General features: G+C 39.9%; 1 protein-coding gene across 1 annotated transcript in view; it reads right to left on the bottom strand.

Moving 5' to 3' along the window:
* Positions 1 to 19,735, bottom strand: part of IPO7 (importin 7) — a 34,483-nt gene extending 14,748 nt beyond the window's left edge. Inside the window, exons 1-11 of the mRNA XM_071427951.1 lie at positions 19,503 to 19,735; positions 11,133 to 11,214; positions 9,387 to 9,540; positions 8,896 to 9,054; positions 6,475 to 6,631; positions 5,776 to 5,865; positions 5,262 to 5,356; positions 5,075 to 5,159; positions 1,928 to 2,062; positions 1,322 to 1,421; positions 218 to 294 (exon numbers count right to left, since the gene is read on the bottom strand). Coding sequence (XP_071284052.1) covers positions 218 to 294; positions 1,322 to 1,421; positions 1,928 to 2,062; positions 5,075 to 5,159; positions 5,262 to 5,356; positions 5,776 to 5,865; positions 6,475 to 6,631; positions 8,896 to 9,054; positions 9,387 to 9,540; positions 11,133 to 11,214; positions 19,503 to 19,586 — 1,218 coding nt within the window. The 5' untranslated portion in view covers positions 19,587 to 19,735. The remainder of the gene's footprint in view (positions 1 to 217; positions 295 to 1,321; positions 1,422 to 1,927; positions 2,063 to 5,074; positions 5,160 to 5,261; positions 5,357 to 5,775; positions 5,866 to 6,474; positions 6,632 to 8,895; positions 9,055 to 9,386; positions 9,541 to 11,132; positions 11,215 to 19,502) is intronic.
* Between the last annotated feature and the right edge of the window lie 23 nt (positions 19,736 to 19,758).

Here is a 19,758-nt window from a genome sequence, read left to right as displayed (position 1 = left end):
GGCAATGTCTTAGGTCTTTGTTATAAACACACAATATTCTGTCAAGAATGGGTCCTAGGGGAATTTGCAAATACAAAAAACCATAAATAGACCAGTGTAAAATAAATTTGGAATTTCAAATATGAGAGCAGAAAAGTAAAAATTTTATTAATAGCCCTTTCAGCAAATAAACTGAATTTAGCTGGTGGTATTTCAGTATAATCCTTGAACAACTTACCTCTTTCCTTTTACTACACGATGTAAACAATAATGTCTGAGCAGCAGTTGTTGGAGAAATGAAGTCTTCAAATACATCTGTTAAATAACATTGTAACAGTTTTAAATACCAGTCCTTTACTACAGTTCATGATCCTAATGTATTTAATATGAAAAAAAAGAGCAGCCTTCAGGTGTGGTTAATCATGCTTTCTTGCTAGAGATATTCCAAGACTAAAGAGTAGCAGGTGGTTGGATACATATGTTTCATGTTTTTCATGATGACTGCCTCTACATGTCTAATTTGAAGTTCTATGTCTCTTATTTTTAAGATAAATCTTTTTCAACAGTAGAAGCAGACAAAACAGTCAAGTTTTGACATGGATGTTATTTGCTCTACAGGCCAGCACACAGAATTAATTGGGTTAAAAAATGCTGTTTCTCATTTCTCTGCAGAAGAGGATTATCAAAGCCTTGTGCAATACCTGTAGTGTTTACAGGTATGCTCTGACCTGAGGGATAAAAACTCCCAAACCCCTCAAGATTCCTTGTTCTAAACATAAACATTCCTAGTGAAGGGAAGAAATTGTTCAGGGAGTCTGAAGTATTTTTGTTTGTTCCCAGCCTCAGAGGACTGCACAGACTAAGAGTAAACCCCAACCAACAAAGTAGCAGAGCACAGGAGATGAAACGGGACAAGTCTGGAATGCCAGGCTTACTCCATAATGTGTCATTTACTACTGGGGTAAATCTGCTCTGAACTGTGCCATGGGTGAAATTCCGTAAGAAATCCAGGGCCTGAAATATTAGCTGCATAACCTTTAAATGACATTAAATTTATGCAGTTGTTGCTAGCAAGACCAGGACTGTTTGACTTGCAAAAACTTTGTAACTGTAAATGAAATACTTTCACAAATGCACAAACTCCTGTGCCACTGCTGACTGCTGTATCCTCTCTACTTTCCACCAATATGTCCAACTTCTATTTGGTTAATATACTGTGTTTCTCTCTTTTTTCTTTTTTTTTTTTTAAGATTAAATCCACCTGTTTTCACAAAAACACCCCATAAAATCCCATCCTTTGCATGAAATAATTTTTTAACATGAGTAGATTTCAAAGGCTCACCAAATTTCATGCGGATATATTCATATGGATCTTCTTGCCAAAGCTCTTCATCAGCATCTGTATAGCACATCAATGGGAAAATAACATCTTGGATGATTCCCTGGGATAGAAAGAGATTGAAAGCAGGTTAGCACTACTAAATCAATCTCTGTATTCTGTCCTGTATTTTATAGATTTTCTCCATCCTGTCGGTAACATTCTAAAACTATTTGGATTTAGAGTGGATTTATGTGGCACTTTACAAAGAAGCACATCTTTTGTGTTTAGGCAGAGTTACAATACAACACAAGATACTAGATTGGCTTTGGATAATGGAATGTGGAAATGATTTAATGCCATAAATTCAGCAGCTAACACCATCTCCAAATAGGCTGTGTTAGACTGTAATCTTCAATAAATTAAAGCACAAAGGAGAGACAGCAATAAATTAGTGGCTTTGCTCATGTTTCAAGGTAACCTTCATTAAACTGGCTTAAACTCTTTCCACCAGCAATTTATAAGAGAAGTGCCTAAAATGTGAATTGTAGCAAGGCTGGAAACACTCTACAGTAGACTGACTAATGTACTCCTGAGTCATCTAAGTATTAAACCCCAAAAATGGCTTACTTGAATATGAGGTTTCAGATTCCTCCAGGTGACTGCATGAGACACTCCTTGATTGATGTAATTTAGTGTTTGCTGCAGAACTCTAGGAGCCATGTACTGCTTTTCCTTGTATTGATACAGCACCTTCAGCAACACCTAGAGAAATCAGATCTCATCAGTGTCTTATACTGAGCACAGCCCATTTTCACCACAGTTCTACCCTCCCTCACAAGCCTACATAAGAACCCCTCAAAACTGAACAAAACCCCCATTTATTCATTAGGCTAAAATGGGTACTGACTAAGCCTTCTACCAAATGTCATTGTTAATTTTATAAGACAATTTGCAGCTCATACTGGATGCTTGCACATCTTTTAAAAATACCATCCTTTAATAACACAAACCATACGTGCTAATTCACCACCAACACACCCCAGGGGGCTTTGCCCTCTGCCTCTGAGGTTTATTTTTCCATCTTCACTCTTTGGGGGCAGAAATTCCCACCCAGCCACTGGATCAGAACACTCTACACTCACAGTCTGATTTGTGCCTCTGCTGCCTCACAGAGCTGTGAGCAATATCTGTGTGTGGAGTGATCCAGCAGCCAGTCACTCCCTTGGTTTGGCTTTCTGGCCTAAACTCTTCTGCAGTGGCATCCAGAACTCCTTCACAGGGATCCACCTGTGTTCAAGTCCATGGCTCTCCACAAGTAAGGTCATGAAAAGGACATGGGACCATGACTAGTAATTAAATTCCAGCTCACAGGAGAGGTTTGCACAGGTAATGCAAAGGGAATTCCCTGTAGCCCAATCCAGGTCAGTAGAAACACTGCACCTTCAGAAGCAGCGTGACTAACTGGAGAGAAATGGCAAATTCCATTGCCAGGATTTCATTTCAGTCTTCACACAAAAGAAGCATTTTTTAAAAAATCCCAACCCAAAGGAGCTGGAAAGATATTGATCAATCTGTAATACTACCAAAATAAAAATCTAGGGAAAACAAGATTCATTATTTTGAAAATGAATGCTGTTGATACCATTGATTACACAAAGACTGAAGTGTTTTCCCCAAAGGAATTGCTTTGTACTTCAGTTTAAGGAGGATACACTCGTTCATCAAAATATTCACAGCTTTACAAACAGTTTTATGCTCTAGATGCTTTATCACTTCCCAAAGTTTGAACTGCTCGTGTTTAAAAACCTTCAGGATTTACAGAGAAATTACTTGGTACCAACACCTGAGTACAAGGTTTTGTGGCATTAGGCATTGAGTTAGGATAGAAAAGAAGAGAGCAAAAGATCAAACTTGCAGGGCTTTTTAGGACTATCCAAGAAGATGCATGTATTTTCATTATTCAGATGTAGTAGGTAAAGATATTAAAAAATTAAGAACATTTTTAAGAACTGCAGTGAGGAAAAACAGCATGGACACTCTGGGGCAAATAAAGTAAAATTCTGTAACAGTGCCAAGGAACTACAAGGCAGCAGTGTCCATCCAGGGCTTAGTTCTGGCTCCTGAGAAGTGTCTTGAGCAAAACAGCTGCTAACAGAAGGGATAAATTCAGGGTATTCCAGTCAGGCACCTTAGCTTGGTTTGGACAAACTAAGAAAGTTTAGCTAAAGTGAATGCTGAATGTACAGGATTTTTTTTTCTTTTTGGAGGGGGCTAATCAATGAGAAGTAATTATGACAATAATATTAGCAATACATTTCAAGTTTATACTTGAACCACCTGTAGTCTTATGCCTTATATTTATCTATTACTCCTTTATTAAAAGGGTGCAAACACTTGGGAGAGTAAAGAGAACTCCATGAAACATTATCCAAATTTATATTGTTCAGTAATTCAAAGATTTACAATTTCTGTGAAGAAATATATCCTGCTCAAAAATCTTCCACAACATTTGTTTGGCAGATTCCATGTCCTGAGCAGAGGCCCAAGAGCTATCTCCTGCAGAAAAATGGAAGGCAGGACCTTAACATAGTCTGTCTTCCTAAACAAGTTACATTATTGTTTAGGAACAAACTAAGCCTGCCAAATATTGATTTTTTTAGCAGTTTTCTTCAAATACCTGAATTCTTAGGAGCTTTCTAGCTGCAATAACAATAAGGATCAAAATTGATTCAAAGAGAATGTAAAGAAAAACGAGCATTTTGTCAAACTGTTAAAATTATCTTTTCAAAGACTACTGGCCATAGCCCTTTGTCAGAACTTGATTTTCTCTTGGAAGTGCAAAGCAACCAGTAAGGCCTTAAAGAACATGCAATAATTATCTGTCTAATGTCACCTAGAGGTGACAGGTGAGCACCTCAGGAAGCACAGCTGACACCACTTCCCTGAGCAGAAATTGGGATATATTGCCTCACACTCCATGTGAAAAATGCTTTCCATACTTTGGCCAACCTTCAAAATGCATGGATTTATGAGACACTTTCTGTACATTTCCTCTTTAAAAGTCCTGTAATTCATTATAATTTCATTAGAAATTAAGAGAACTGAAACTGAACCAAGAACTGTCTGTCTGACTCAAAGGCTTTGAAGAAAACATTCTGCACTGTGAGATTTTCATAAATCAATAGTCTATTCTATACTTTATATATATTTATATTTTAATCACCTTAAAATAAAGGTATTTATGAAACAAATAGGAGATAATTTTATAAAAACATACCTGAAGTTTTTAATTAATCCAAATATTATTTGCATACAGCAGATTGTAAAACACAGCACAGGTGGCACCCCCAAAACAGGGAGATGAGTGGAAAGGGAACATCAGAATTACCTGTCTATAAGAGAGCCTCTGCTTGATCAGGCTTTTGCAGAAGGCTGAAAATTTAGCATTTACAGACTTTAAGTAAAAATAACCTGTATCAGAGATAAAAGATAGTTCTGAAGGTCAACTACACCACCATATATGCATCTCTTTCAGAAAGGAAAAAAATTGGTAGCATTTGTCTGAAGCTCATCTGAGGGCTTGTAAGTGCAAAGTGGATTGTGATATGTGGCAAATTTTTTTTAGCCCACAGACACCACTGCTTTCCACACCAATGTGCTTGAAAAAAAACCTGTGAATAGGAGCAAGAAGGCTTTTCAGCAAATAATGAAATAAGCAATCAGGGATAACTCTAAACTTATCCTAGCACTCCCCCCACACTCAGTGTTTCTTACTTGCTGAACACCAACAGCGAAGGCCTTCAAAAAAACTTCAGCAAACTCATTGTACTCCTTGGAAACATTCCCAGGGCTTCCATACCTAGAATTAGAAGCAAGTATGTAAACTAAAGGCTGCAGCAATATTACTGACTTGAATGTTTGCTTAGAGATTTTTTAAAAATAATAATGGAAGAGAAAATACCTCTCAAAGAGCCTAGCTAAGATATGCAAAGCCCACTTCTTGCATTTCCACCAAGGCAACTCAGGTCTATCATCTTCATCAACCTGAAGGGTTTCCTTTAGGAAAAAAAAAAAAGACATTATTTACCAATTATTCACAAAGAGTTCAAATTATATGTAATTAGAACAACTTCACAGTATATCTTGCTTTTAACCTGCCATTTGAACTTCTAGCTTAATAGAAGTATGAAGCAGAGCATATCTAAAAATAAATCCCATGAAAATATGCCTAAATGATCAATAAATTTTTGAAACAAGAAGCCAAAATAAGTTTCGCTATAATTTAAGAATAGAACTTGCATACAAGCTACATATTTTTAAAATTTGTTTAGTCTGTTTGAAACTCCCCATATAGCCTAAGCTTTTTTATTTATTATTTTCTTGGCATCTGTAGAGAAAAAAAGAATGCAGAAATAGCAGTCTAGTGAATGAAAAATACTTAAACTTAAAGACATAAATAGCCAAAAGCCACTTACAGCTGGTACATCCCTATCAACAACAGTCTTCAGGATTTCTATCCACTCAGCCAGGTTTTGCTGATTTATCAACTCCAAAGGTAATGTGTACTGGTTAAAAAAAAAAAAACCAAAGAAGAAATTATTTTTAACTGCTTTATAATAAATTTATGTTACTTTTACAGTTTAAATTTTAGCTTTCAAATTCTTCCCTACACCACAAAAGTAGAAATTTACCTGAAAAACCAGGCTAAAGAACTCAACACCATCTAACCTATATCCTAAATATCCTCAAAGGTGCTAGAGGTCTTTGCTCTAATTCATTGTCCTTATGCAATGCTAAAATGCCACTTAAATGGATGTTACTCTACTTTCTGAAGCATTTAACAGCAGTTCCATTCCAAACTGCTATATTTACACTGGTAATTCTCTGTAGGCTGGCCTCCACAATCTGTCCTTAGAAAACTCATTTTCTAACTGGTTTTCAGCAAACACCCTACCTTAGAGGATGGCAAGTGTAACTTTTATCTAATGCCAACAAGAATAGCACTGCTCAAAAGTAAAAGCACAAGACAATCAGAAACTTGTGATTCATGGAGCTGAGTAGTAGAGAAAATGATTCAGATGTAATCTAATACTGCAATATTTCTGTCATTCACTATTTTAAGGAAAAGCATAATGCTTTCAATTATTGTTCAAGTATATACAATGTTTATTTACCTGGACAAGGGCATAAAATATTTTGAAGATCTGTTTCTGGATGAGGACAGACTGGTCTGAAGGATCATTCAGGAGCTGAATGAAGCTGTCCTTCAGGACTGGCAGAAAATGTTGCATTGCAGCTATCAAGGGACTCCGCTCCTCTGGTTTCTTGTACCTTTAGAGAAGAACAAAACCAGTTTTGTAGTTGTTTCAGGTGGCTTTGAATTGAAACAGCTCACCTTGCCCCAGTGTAGGCACAAGTAGGTTATATGACAGCTCATAACAACCTGTCACTTAAAAAGAACCCCCAGCCAGTTCCTGTGACAGAATCGGAAACAAAGCCATAGCCAGATGGTGTAACAGATAAGAAATACATTAATCAGAGTGCACAGTTTCTCAAAATATTTGCAGAAGCTACATTGCTTCACTGACACTGGATAAAGCAAACTGAGGAGCCTCTCACAGCCTGGCACTGATGGCTCTCACATCTCACCATTTAATTTGCCCAAAGGCAATAATCTGATAAAGAGGATGGGATTCTAGGCTGTGGGGCAGACTCTGAGCAGGCAACCACCCTTGAAGTAAAACCTCAGACCTTCTATGCTAGGGACAGCCCCCCAGCTTGCCCATGCTGAAAACAAGGCTCCACTTCCTTTCTCCAACACTTCTACATTCCTGAAAGGAAGCAAAGCCACTTTTTGAAATCTCTGCCCCAGATTTTAATTTATACACAAGAAACTCCCAACTGATTCAAGATTTATCACAGCAGAGCAGGATCTTTTCTATACTGGTGATGACAATAACAAGGTAAAATATCATTTTGTGATTGCACATTTGTTTCTTGATTCAGCAATCAACACTTGTCAGACTCTTGGACTCCCGTGGGAGATATCTGGGTTACAGGATTGAGCTTTGGTTTGGTTTGTTTTTCAAACACATTTTTGTGGACTTTTCACTAATATTAAATATCAATACTCAGCTTCCTCAACAGTGGAAATTTTCAAAATATAACCAAAAAATAACTACTCAGTCTGCTGCCAGATGGCATGTTCTGTAAGAATTACTACAAAATACTGAGCTCCAAAATCCTGTTCAATAATACAGTCTTCATGCATTTTCTGAACCAGAAACCCAAACATTAAAATAAAATGTTGCTCAGAAAAATCCTATTTCTAATTTTCACAAGAAAAATGAAAAACACTAGAAAAAAATTACTATGCAAAAAGCAGCCATTTGATCTTGCTGGTTGAATTGAAAGGGAAAAAAAGTGAAAAACTCCAAGATATTTATGTCCTATGTTAAGGAAAAAAAAAAATCAAAACTTAAATATTCCTACATCTCAGGCAGTAGAAATTTGATCAAAGTAATAACATCACACAGATTTGTGTCTCACTAAACTGACTGAAACACTGAAATGTGCACATTCCTACATGATTGGTGACATGAATCTCACCCTTGCTGACTCCACCAGAAAGCTGAGCTAGCAGGAGCAGCTCCTGGCCTCAGCTGAAGTGTTTGATCAGCTGAGACTACAGACACACTTATCACACAGTGAGACTGCACTCAGATCCCTAAACACGCATTTATTTCTATCATCAGAATTCACTTCTTCATTTACAGCTCCCAGATCTGCTGGGATATTTGGTTAAAGATCTTTAAGCTGAAAATCAAGTGAGAAATTTTTTGTTTTCCTTTCCTAGCAGAACTTACGATTTCCAGCCACCAAGAAAACTCCCACTTGGGATTACAAAGATTTTTATGGCATTCCTGTAAAAGTATTTTTGAGAAACTGGCATTCACTGTTTAACACTGACTGACGTAAAAAACATTAAATTAGATGGAAATTTTTCCATGCAACATTTTAAACCAAGAACCTGAAACAGAAATGTTATGCATTCCAATGCTTTGAAAGAGTAAGTTGTGGATTCCATCAGTTCCTGCTACAATTCCCCAACTCCAGGATTGTCCTTTTCTCTGATCACCCAAGTGATCATACCAAAGTCAGTTAACTAATTCTGAGCTCCCAGCATTCCAGATTTCACACTTTGAAACCTTTCTATGGTTACTGTCACCAAGTACTAGAGTACCAATTGTTTAAAAGTTTAAACCTGATTTAAATAATAAATTCCTGCAAAAGTCATGATTTTGAGCAGACTTTCTTACTGCTATCAATCTGTAAAAATAACTACCACACTAAGGTTTTAAAACACCCTTTTTTTCTGAATTCAAACTTTTAATGAAGGCAGTTTTTGTCATTTTTAGTTAAGATACATGAGCCAGCATTAGCACAGCAAGTAGCCAAGAATACTTTCTAAGATTACATTTCCATCACCTTTGTGCAGTCCCATAAACAATTCTACATGGTTACAATATACACAGAGTACAAAAAATAGACACCAATGTATTGATTTTGCTGGTTTATATGGAGAAAGAACTTACTCATAGTTTTTCACAAGTTGATAAAGACAGAGAAGAATTCCAAGCCAACAAGCACTATTGTCAGACTGAAGATAAAATCCAATTTTCTCCACAACTGCAGTCCAGCGGCTTGGATAATCGTACTTGATAATGTGGTGAATGCAAGTAGTAAGCTGCACTCTGGAAATCAAAGGCACAACAATCAAAAAAGGTACTACTAGTATTTTAATAACATTCTTGTAGTGTTGAAGCAGCAAATACTGTCCATACTTAGACTTCCTTTTTGTTTACAAGGTTTAGGTTTAGTTTCTGCTTAATATTCTACAAATTTCTACATGTTACACAAGCTGAAAATTGTTTTTCCATCTAGATTAATTCTATGTTTAGGATACACAGTGTGTGACAATGATGCTTCGCACGTGGGTGATCTTGGCTGGGGGAAAAATATAAAAAGACAGAAACCCAAGAGTCAGAATCCACAGGCAATTGACACAGAGGCTGAAAGTGTGCACCTGATCAGCTCAGGAGAGTGGATGATGGCTTCTACAATGTTCTCACGGATGCAGTGTCTGTCCTCTTCTGGGATGGAGTACGGTGGGATCTCCCCTGGAGCACTTTCACGGTCCGGCCAATACTGGGTTATCATATTTTTCAAGTAGATAACCCCTGTGAAACAAGAGTGCCAAATCAGCTGGCAGCTATTCCAAGCACAAAACAAACACACATCTTGCAAGCAAATATTTTTTAGAACAAAACTGACCAAAATTACAAAATCATTGTCCCTTCCTAAGTAGGAGAATCAAAATACATAAACCATGCAAGTTATTAACCCAATAATTTACAAAACTGATACTCTTTCACCCACTTAATATAAAAGTACTACAGGTATTGCTTTTAGCTGTGATTCAGGTAAGTAGCTGTGGAACTATTTAGCAACACACTTCTGATAAATCCGTTATAATGATTTTCTCAATATTTCCATTAAAACTGAAAAAGAAAAGCTGATCAATACTAATGACAACCTAAAACAGCCCTTGTAAGCTAAAAAAAAAAATCTAAGTTAGTGATACAGGAATGAATGCAAGAGAAACAGAGCTCCTTTATACCCAGGTTATGGGCTACAGCAATTTGTAGCAATCAGGCTCCTGGAACAAACCCTGCATTTACCATTTGACAACCAAATCCAAACGGCTTGTGTGGCAGAATATAAAACACAGCACTTGGAAAAGTACCTTCAACATGCAACAGGAAATCTAAAATGGCAAACTGGTAACAAAGTTACTGTTAATCTAATTCTACATAAAAGTCCATAAAGCTACTTCTCTTCCTAAATACCATATGCACCTTTTGAAGATTCAGAAACCAGAGGGTTTCTGAAAGTGTCTGCAGAGGTCAAGAAACACTCAGCAGATTATTACAAGACTGAAGTAATGAGACTTCTGCTAGCCCTTGGAAAGATTTATCCATAATTGCTTGGCAAACACACCCTGTTTGTAAGCTGGGCCCTGAATGAGCCATCCCCACTCTCCACAGGATGCTTTGGGTTTAATTGGTTTGGTGGAGGAGGGTGAAACTTCAGACGTTTTCTTCAAACTTCTTTCTGCATGTGACACTTGTAGAGCAGTAAGCTTTTTCAGTCATCATTTGAATGGTACCCACAAGCAGCAAGATAAAAATGCAAGCTAAGTTTAGGCTACAGCTTAGAGTAGTTTACTACACAGAAGGTCCAAATAAGCAGTCCAGATCACACCCTCCTGACCAGTCAGAAAACTCACTGAAGTATTGTACTAAAAACTTCTATCAAGTACTTAGAGCAACTTTAAGGTGATGTTTGGAGCCGTCAATAATCAACATCCGATTTTAATGATGGCTCATGTGCAAATAAGCAGGGTTCCAAAAGACATAATCTGTTTTCTTCCACTTAGTATGTTTAGAAACATTAGTGCTCCCAGGACAAGTTTAAATGACCTCCTTGGACCAAGTGCAACAGCATCATAAACCATTCTGCTTCCCCCAGGAATGTTCACTGGGGATAAAGGGGAAGAATCCTCCAAGAGCCAGACACACCTTTTCTTTCTGTCTTCCTTATTCAGTGAATAGTGCCAGATAAAAGTTTATGATGACTGTAATGTGAGCAACTCCCAACTTCTGAGTGCTTGACATTAAAACCATTAGAATTCTTTAACAGTATCTGCATGTGTACTTGTGTGTATGCACCATTTGAGTAGATACAATGACAAAAATATTTGAAAACTTGCCTGCCTGTCTCACTGGTAAATCCAGTTGCTCGGACATAGTGATCTGAAGCAGAGTTGAAACAAAGTTCACTGACTTATGAGCCTATGGAGAGAGAAAAAAAAAAAAGTTAAGGTTTAGAATACTTCCATTACGTTTTACAATATCTTTATAATGATGTAATGCAATCAATAGAATACCAGCAATTCAGCCAGTTGCACAGGAGTCAGCTAATCAGCCAAAGCATTCCAAAGTTTTGTGCTCACTGTATTTTGAAGACAGCAAGGGTGAGGAAAAACCCTATTGCTTAAGGTAACAGCTGAAGAAATCACTGAACAGGAATCAGCCTTCCACAATCACCAAACATGTTCCCCATTCAGCACAAACACTTGAAGCAAGAGCCCCTGAACAGCCCAAAAAACCAAAGCACAGCAAGTTTACAGTGACCTCTAGCAAGGTATGAGTTCATGAGATAATAAGCTAAGAAACAGATGGGAACTATGTTTTAAAACTAAGTCCAAGCCCTACTTCATCGTTCTGAAAAATCAGTTTCAAGGGACCATTGATGCACTACTGCAGCAGCTGTCCAGAGAGCCACACCAGAGCTAAGAACAGCAGAGAACTCCAGACAATAAATTTATTTTGCTGGGAAAAGTGAGTTGCAATCCTTAAAAACTACCTCTGCTTTTCTTAACTGAAACCCAACATAATTTTCCTTGAGGTCAAGAGTCCATGGACATGAGTTACAGTGGGAAATCCCTCTTTTATGCATGGGAAAAAACCTCACAAGGGAGGCCAAGGCCTGGGACACTTATCCACAAAGGCTGTGGGACCTCATCCTTAGAGACATTCTGTTGGACAAGTCCTGATCTGCCTCATCCAACTTCCAAACAGCTTTGCTTTTCTGCTTTACCTTCACTTACATGTCAATGCTGTTTCCTATGTTCTCTGCAGTTCCCCTATCAAAGACAACTGCATAGATCCATATATTTTAACCTGCTGAACTCTTAGGAAAACACTTCTTACCCACTTGTTACTTTCAAAACCATTGAAATTACACACACTATTTATGAAAACTAAATGGCTGCCTCAGATACTACAGCAACTTCATCTCCTTCCATTCCTCTAGTATGACCAAAAACTCTTCTGACAGTATGAAATGATGACAAGATTCCTCCTAAGTGTGTCACGCTGCTCAGCTCACTCCTACAGTACTAGAATGTTCTCTTTAATTTTCATTTTCCTGAGCAAGTATCTCCAATAGGTTCCAGTATAAACAAGTGTGAAAGGGACAGCCTGGGACATGACATTGGTACTCAGGTTTGGTTAGTGCAGCTTGTTGTCTACATCCTGTTCTTTAAAACAGATTTTAAATGAAGGACAAACTTCACTTAACAATCTGCCCAAAATGTTAAAACACGGTTGTACACATTCATCCTGTGCACTAAAACTCCACAGGCTCCAGAGCACCCAGAAGCACCTGGTCCCACTGAAATGTTTATTTACAGAGTGTGGTTTGATGAACTGAGAGTAACTGACACTGCAATATGAGCACACGTCCTGCTGACCCATGTCCCTCTGATATTCCCCAAGTCCTCAAGAAGCAAAAACACTTTCACATGGAAAAAAAAATAAAAAAAAGGCAATTGTCTTCAACTGCCAAGTAATGGCTGAATAAGTAAATTTAAAATAAAATTTACTAGTTGGGTTTGATTTCCCCACAGCTCCAGGCCCGTTAAGTTGCTCCTTTCCTTAAGGAACATTAATAGACACACAGAGTCCTGCAGCACATTGCCAATGACATCAGACCCTAATTCAGCACAGCACTCAATTATACGCTCAACATTCATGGCAGCGGAAGTGCTCCTGTCTTTAACGTGTCCTGAACCTGAAGAAAGCTTTCAGTTTCAATAACCTTTAACTCACCTGCAATAAGGTCATATTAGTCTGCATAAAATGGACTTAAAAGTGCATACTGATGTCTTTCCACAAGGGCTATCAGCTTAACAGATACCTTTTTTATAGTGAAAATTTGCAATGTTTGCAAAGGCAGAAGCATTTAATCCTATAATTTAAAAAATGAAGGATTACTTTCCCTTTTCCATGATAAATGACCACTATTGGAGTAAAACCCATCCATTTCAGCAACAAATATGGAAATAATGCTTAAGAGCTACTAAAGAACTAATGGGAAAACCAAAAGAAATTAAATTTCAAAAATCTTATGTCATAAAAGAAACAAAAAATAGGCAGCAGTGTACAAAACTGCCACACACTGAAATTTAATAAAACACCAAAGAATGTTTTCTTCATTTACAAAGCTAGGACTGAGCCTGTGCCTATAGCAGGCTACAGAAGCTCCCTAGAAATATTAATTCTATTAGTATGTGGGATTAATATATTCTCATTGGGTTCTTTGAACTACAGCAAACTTTAGGGGACAAAACTGAAACATCTACACCATTATCTGTTTGGTTTTTTAAAAATCTTACAAGTATCATCCTTATTAGCATCTGAAGCATCAGACTCCGACCAAGCAGGAGGATGAGCTGCTTTATCACCTTTAGTGGTTCAAGGCAGATTCAGCCAAGATATAATCTGTGCTTTTAATACAAGTAAAATACCTTGTACTTGCCAATCAAAGCCTGCTCTTAATCCCCTCCGTTAAGACCTACAGTCACACAGAGCTACATTCACACCTCCTTGCATTCTCTCTGGAATGTAAAGGACTCCCAAACTCCTTCCCAAGGCACTGAAAGGAAGGTGATTGCAGAGAAACTGAGCTGCAGGGATGAGCAGGGACAGTTCCATGAACACAAGGGTGTACTGAATGCTCAGACAAAACACCACGTACTACAATCACCTCTCATTGCTCTGCTTCACTCTTAAAAAGAGCATCCGATGCTTTACTGGCACTTGGAGAAAAACAACTGAACCTAAAACAAGACACCACCATAGGTGCCTTTTTGTATCCACAGCATTAAAAAATACTGAATCCACATCTCTTTCAGCTATTTCCATCTTTAATAATTTTATTGCCCCAAGAGGGCTGCCTCTTAGGACAACATGCTCCTCTTCACTGACTGCACTGCTAAAATAACAACCAGACTAAAAACCACACCTATTTTAGGTTCAGTTTTGAACTAAAATCAGGATTTCACAATGGTCACTCACTATCACATACGCTAAACTGCATGAAGAACAGAAAATTTAAGACTTTAAAGCTCTGACATTGATAAATTTTTTACTTTTATTCTCTTGCTCCTTGTTAACATGTACCATTTAGAAGTAAACATTACATTTAGAGAACTACAGTATTATTTCAAAAATAGTTCTGTCACAGAAGTCCGTTTTCTAGCACTTAACTCAGCATTTAAAGAAAAGCAAAACCAAAACTCGTCTCAAATCCTTCCCCCTTACAAAAGGTCCAACATGCCATGTCACTGGTATGACTTTGCTGTCTAAGAGCCAAAGAATTCGGGGACTTTTCCCAAGAGCAATCTTTGCTATGCAGCCTGGCTAGCTGAGGAATGTGTTCTATCAGACCACAAACCTTGCACCACTGTCTGTTAATACCAATCACTGCCCCAGAACACACAATCTTTTTGCACACTGCAGCTTTTCCTAGCAGGCTTGCTTTGTTAGACATGTGCTAAAAGAGACTTTTGAGAAAAGTATCACACACCAGAGCTGCAGAGTCCAAAAGAGGAAAGAAGTTCAAAGTTAACACTGAAGAGACCAGTTCATGGCATGTGAACTATGAACAGTTAATTACAACGTGGAAAAGCACTTTTCCTCCAGTAATGATACTCACTGCAGTAACTTAAACTAATCTTTAATGCTGGAATAATAATCTCTCACACAAAGCCTGCATGCCTCTACATCTTAAAACCAAGTTTCATCTTGGGTAAAAAGATCTCCATGCATTCTTTTCAGACATCAGGAAGCTAACATACCATAACAAACACACTACAATAGGCACCTCCTTTACTGCTGCCCAAAAAAGCAGAACAGATGAGCAACACTTACTAAATGCTGCTGAACTGGAACCCCAGGTTATTTATATAGCTATTCAAAGTAGCACAAATGTGAATAAAGACTAACATTTTAAAAATAAAGTAGATAAAAAGAAAAATTCAATGCTTCTCCTCCATTCAAGTTTTGGGGAAAAAAATCTACACGCAATTTTTGATCTGGGCCATAGCGGACAGGGTGCATGTAACTATTACACTGAGATGAAACTGTTTTCTTAGAGAAAGGTAAGGTCAGGAGCTGTAAGGCCACGCTGAATCAGCAAACTGCCCTGTAGCACTCTTTTAATTCTTTTTTAAGAACTCAGCAGGTGTGGAAGTCGTTCTGACCTCGGGTTTTTTGCAAGCCAGTTTTGCCCCCTCTTACGCAGCTACAATGTATATGCAAACCTAGTTTAACAAAAGATAGACACACACTTAGCAGTTCCTGCAAACATCCCTGCCTGCTCCTTTCACGGCTGTCTGCAAGTTTGCAGGACTATTTGCTCTCCTGGCTGAGGAAAAAGCAACGTGCTCCTAGCAGAGCCTGGCTAGGCACACAGGAACTATTTGCTAAGTCATGAGAAAGTGACAAGTGGCCCTTTCTGCCCGGATTTTACCTCGTGCTGGGCAACTTGCACCCAGAAGGAAACCTCTTCCCAGTGGAGCCAAGGCTCCCTCGGTTCCTTGCTGCCCCCAAGGGGATTCCTGGTGTTGGACCAGCCCTGGCAAATGCAGCTTTAAACACCCAAAGCAGCCCTCATCTAGCAGCACCAGAATGTACCGATGGAACAGGAGGGAAGTGAAAGTAACGAAGTACTTCGGGTAAAATGTCACACCAACAACTTCAAAAGAGACCCCATGATCTGATATTCAAAGCCAAGAAACTCATGCTCTGTTCTTTTCCTTACACTACAATACAGAGCTGTAGATGTTACACATGCAGACCATGTTAGAAAAGGTTAAAAAAATTTCAAGCTGGAGGTAACACTATAAAAACCTCGCCCAAAGTATCCATAGCATTCAGCATTTGAAAAGTCCTGTCTGAAAGACTCCATGTAAGAAGAAGCTTGCCTCCTCCCCTTTGACAACCTTCCACTCCAAAACCCTCAGCAGCTAAGAATCCAATCATTTAATGTAACCATTCCATCCTTGTGACATTTGTAGCTATTAAGGAGGCAGAGAAAGGCACCGAACCAGGCCCTACTGCACTGTGAAATCAATGGTGATGGTGGCCAGCCAACAGGAATCCCTCTTTATCCTTTCCCTGTCACTCACATTAGGACACAAAAAACCTTAAATGTAACTTCTGAAAGTCACTTCCCAGTAGAGCATCAGGATCTCTTCCTAAACAAACTCTGTTGAGCTGACTTAAAAAAAATGATGAGTTATAGGGGGCTGCACTTTTTTTCTCCCCAAACATTATCAGAGACAAAAATTCTAAATTTATTTTAATGACATCTAAAGAGATGTCTTACTTGCTCACACACTGAGGTGAATCTCAGAGACTTACAAGACATCTCACAGTAAAGTTATAAATTCCCTGGAATTACAAAGAAAAAACCTGCAAGGAAAGTATTATCTAGCAACTGCACCTTTATAAATATGTTGATATTAGAAGATGAAACAACACTCTGTATTGCTTTCAGAGTGCCATTCCATAGCTGCATAGTTAAAAATGCCTATTTTCATCACAATTTCTGAGAAATTCTTTATACATGAAGCACAAAGACTATTTCAAAAGGCAGCAATGTCTTCCTGCTGCTCTCCAGTAGCTTAATTGAAGAGTCTGGTTCTAAGTCCTGGTAAAACACAGGAGACAGAGACAGAGATGGGTGAACACCCCAGGGTACCCCATCAGCTGAAAATGCTGAGACACAAGAGTCAGTGATCTCATTCCCTGAAACTTCTTTTCACAGTGAGAAAAGTAAGGACAAGGAGACCAAAATACTTGCTTTTTATCATTATCTCAACTCTCAAAGTTCTCACAGCCTTTTATGTGCAGGCAACATAACCTGATAAAACTTAGTGAAAGGAGAAATAAAGCATAGAATAATTCATGACTTAGCCAAGGTCAAAGGAAAAATAACAAGAGCCTGAACAAATCAAGAATCATACTCTCCAGTCCCCTTCTCCAGTCAGGAGAACTTTGTTGACTGATAGGATATGGTGAAGACAGATACAAATACTTGGTTAACTCTCACCTAATTTGATATCTCTTGCACTAATCAGGAATATCAATTACTGACTGATGATGCACAGTCTTTTCTGCTAGGGTAAAATGACCATTCTGCTGAAAGCCAGTCTCATCAGTTCAGAGGCACTTCTGACAAATTAAAGTAAACTGAAAGGCCAACCAAGGACAACTATTAAGTTATAAAAACACCTGTGCAGCCTGGCCATGTGCAAGAACAGTGTATACTGCTGCTGTGATCTCACCTTTACAGAGAAAGAGACCCCCATACCTGTAGTTAGCTATTAACTGGTAACAGAATCGCTCTAACATTCAACAAATTCAGACCAGCATCCTGCAAGAAAATGCATAGCTGACTTCAATAAACCTAAGTAAAACCAAGACCACACATGTGAATAAAGCTGAATGTGTGTGTAAGTGCTTGCAGACTTCTGGTTTAGCACACATTTTTATCACAAAATATCTGTGAGAGATTAGTGATGCTCAATTTCCCACAACAAAGAATTCTTACACACTGGTTCAGTAATATCTGGTCCTTTTAAAGGGGCACAACTATTCAGATTTTATGCCAATTTAGCACTTGTGGAGTACACGATGGACCATGGGGTTTTGATCCTAAAGTGAGAACAAAAGCCAGTGGCCAGCGAGCACAATCCTTCCTGCAAGAGTTTGCCATTTGCTGAAGACCCCAGCCGGCAGTGAATGGTAATTTCCTGCACCTTCAGCAACTCAATACCTGCAGAAAAGAACTAGAATAGATTTCAAGCCAGTTACTATATATAAATATTGACATCCATTGAATATGAAAAAAAAAAATGCATTTTGGGGCCAGCTTAAGATTTCATAGATATTACTGTCTTTATAGGCCATCATATTTTTTGCATTTTTGATTTAAATAACAAACACTAACATACTCTTTAACAGAGTACATGAAAAGACAAGCAATTACTTCATACAAGTCTCAATTAGTCATTGAATAGTTTTATAGAGCTATCTATTTCAAAGGTACCTAATATTTATTTGCCAGCCACTTATTTAATAACATGCAAGAATCACTTTTTAATTTTCTGAGAAGCTCTACCTTTAGTTTTTTTAATTTTCTCCACTGCCAGCAGAACATTTGGCCCACCTTTATCTAAGCTCTGCTGAACATCTGTTGCATTACATGAGTATTGTCAGGCCTAAAGTCTGCTTAAGAGCAACAGGGAACATGTTTGTGGAAAAAGCCAACTAAAGGCACCACAAGAGCTGCCATGCAGACTTATCCTTCACCTCCTCCACCAAGACATCCTCTTTTTAAACACTAAAACACTTCTGTTCTCCAAATGTCTACAAGCCCCGTGGCTGTCTCATGTCAATAAAGTTTTCATCTACCAGGTGAGGTTAAATAGAACAAAAATATAATCTTCTTCCAAATCCGAGGTCGCTGGAACTGGGAGCTGCTGGGATGTTACATGCGAGTCTGGCAGGTGCGCGCAGTGCAAGGATGACACACCTGGGCTGGGAACCCTGTCTGCCCCCGTCCCTGGGACACGTGTCCGCATCCACCCAGGAGCACACCTACCCCGGCAGCCCTGCTGAACCCGGGGCCCACGGCATCTGGAACACCAAACACCGCCAGCCTGCCAGATCTGATTCTCAGCTCAGCCCAGGCCATCAGATTTGCTTCTGAACTCAGTCCAGGCCACTCTTACAGGCGGCACTGCTTGCGAAGCGATGGGGCTCTCGCTGCCTCCTTCCCCGCTGCCCAGTTAGTGCTTTCAACACCCTAAGACTGATGTCGCTTCAGCGGTCCCGGGCAGGGCTGTGTCCAGCGGAGCCACCGAGGGCCTGCACAAGGGCGGTTTTAAACCCCCCTCCGCGATCACCCTTTTCCCGGCTGAGCACGGAGACAATGGAGGCAATTTGTTCCCGCCGAGAGAGGCCGGGGGGCCTCGGCCGTTTTCTGCCGCTGCCCCCCGCCCGAGCAGCCCCGCCCGGCCCCGCTGCCATGTGCGGGGACAATGCACGCCGGGCCCGGCCTGCGGCCGGCGGGACGCGCCCGGCGGGAAGGGGCCGCGGCGGCGGGCGAGCGGGCCCAGGGGCCGGTGGGACCCTCTCCGCCCCCGCCCCGCTCCCCCTCCCACGGGCCGGCCTCGTCCCCGCTCCCCAGCGCCGCGGCCCCGGCCCAGGCCCGGCGGCGCCCTCACCTCGTTGAGCTGTCGCTCGGCGGCTTCGCGCAGCGCCGGGTCCATAGTGCCCCGCAGGGCCTCGATGATGCCGCTGGGGTCCATGGCGGGAGCAGCGCGGAGGGCAGGGGCCGGGGCCGCGCCGAGCGCACATGGACCCGCCGCCTCCAGCGGCCGCCGGCGCGAAAGGAAGAGAGAGCGCCAAGAGCCCGGATAGAGCTGCCCCCGCCGCCGACGGGAGCGACGCCCCTTCCGCCGCCGACGGGAGCGACGCCCC

This window comes from Agelaius tricolor, unplaced genomic scaffold (genome assembly GCF_023055355.1).
Source record: "Agelaius tricolor isolate 1412-34295 unplaced genomic scaffold, bAgeTri1.0.p SCAF_5, whole genome shotgun sequence".
In the NCBI taxonomy this organism is placed as follows: Eukaryota; Metazoa; Chordata; class Aves; order Passeriformes; family Icteridae; genus Agelaius; species Agelaius tricolor.
Note: the sequence above shows the minus strand (reverse complement) of the source record. Positions and strands in the feature narration are given on the sequence as shown.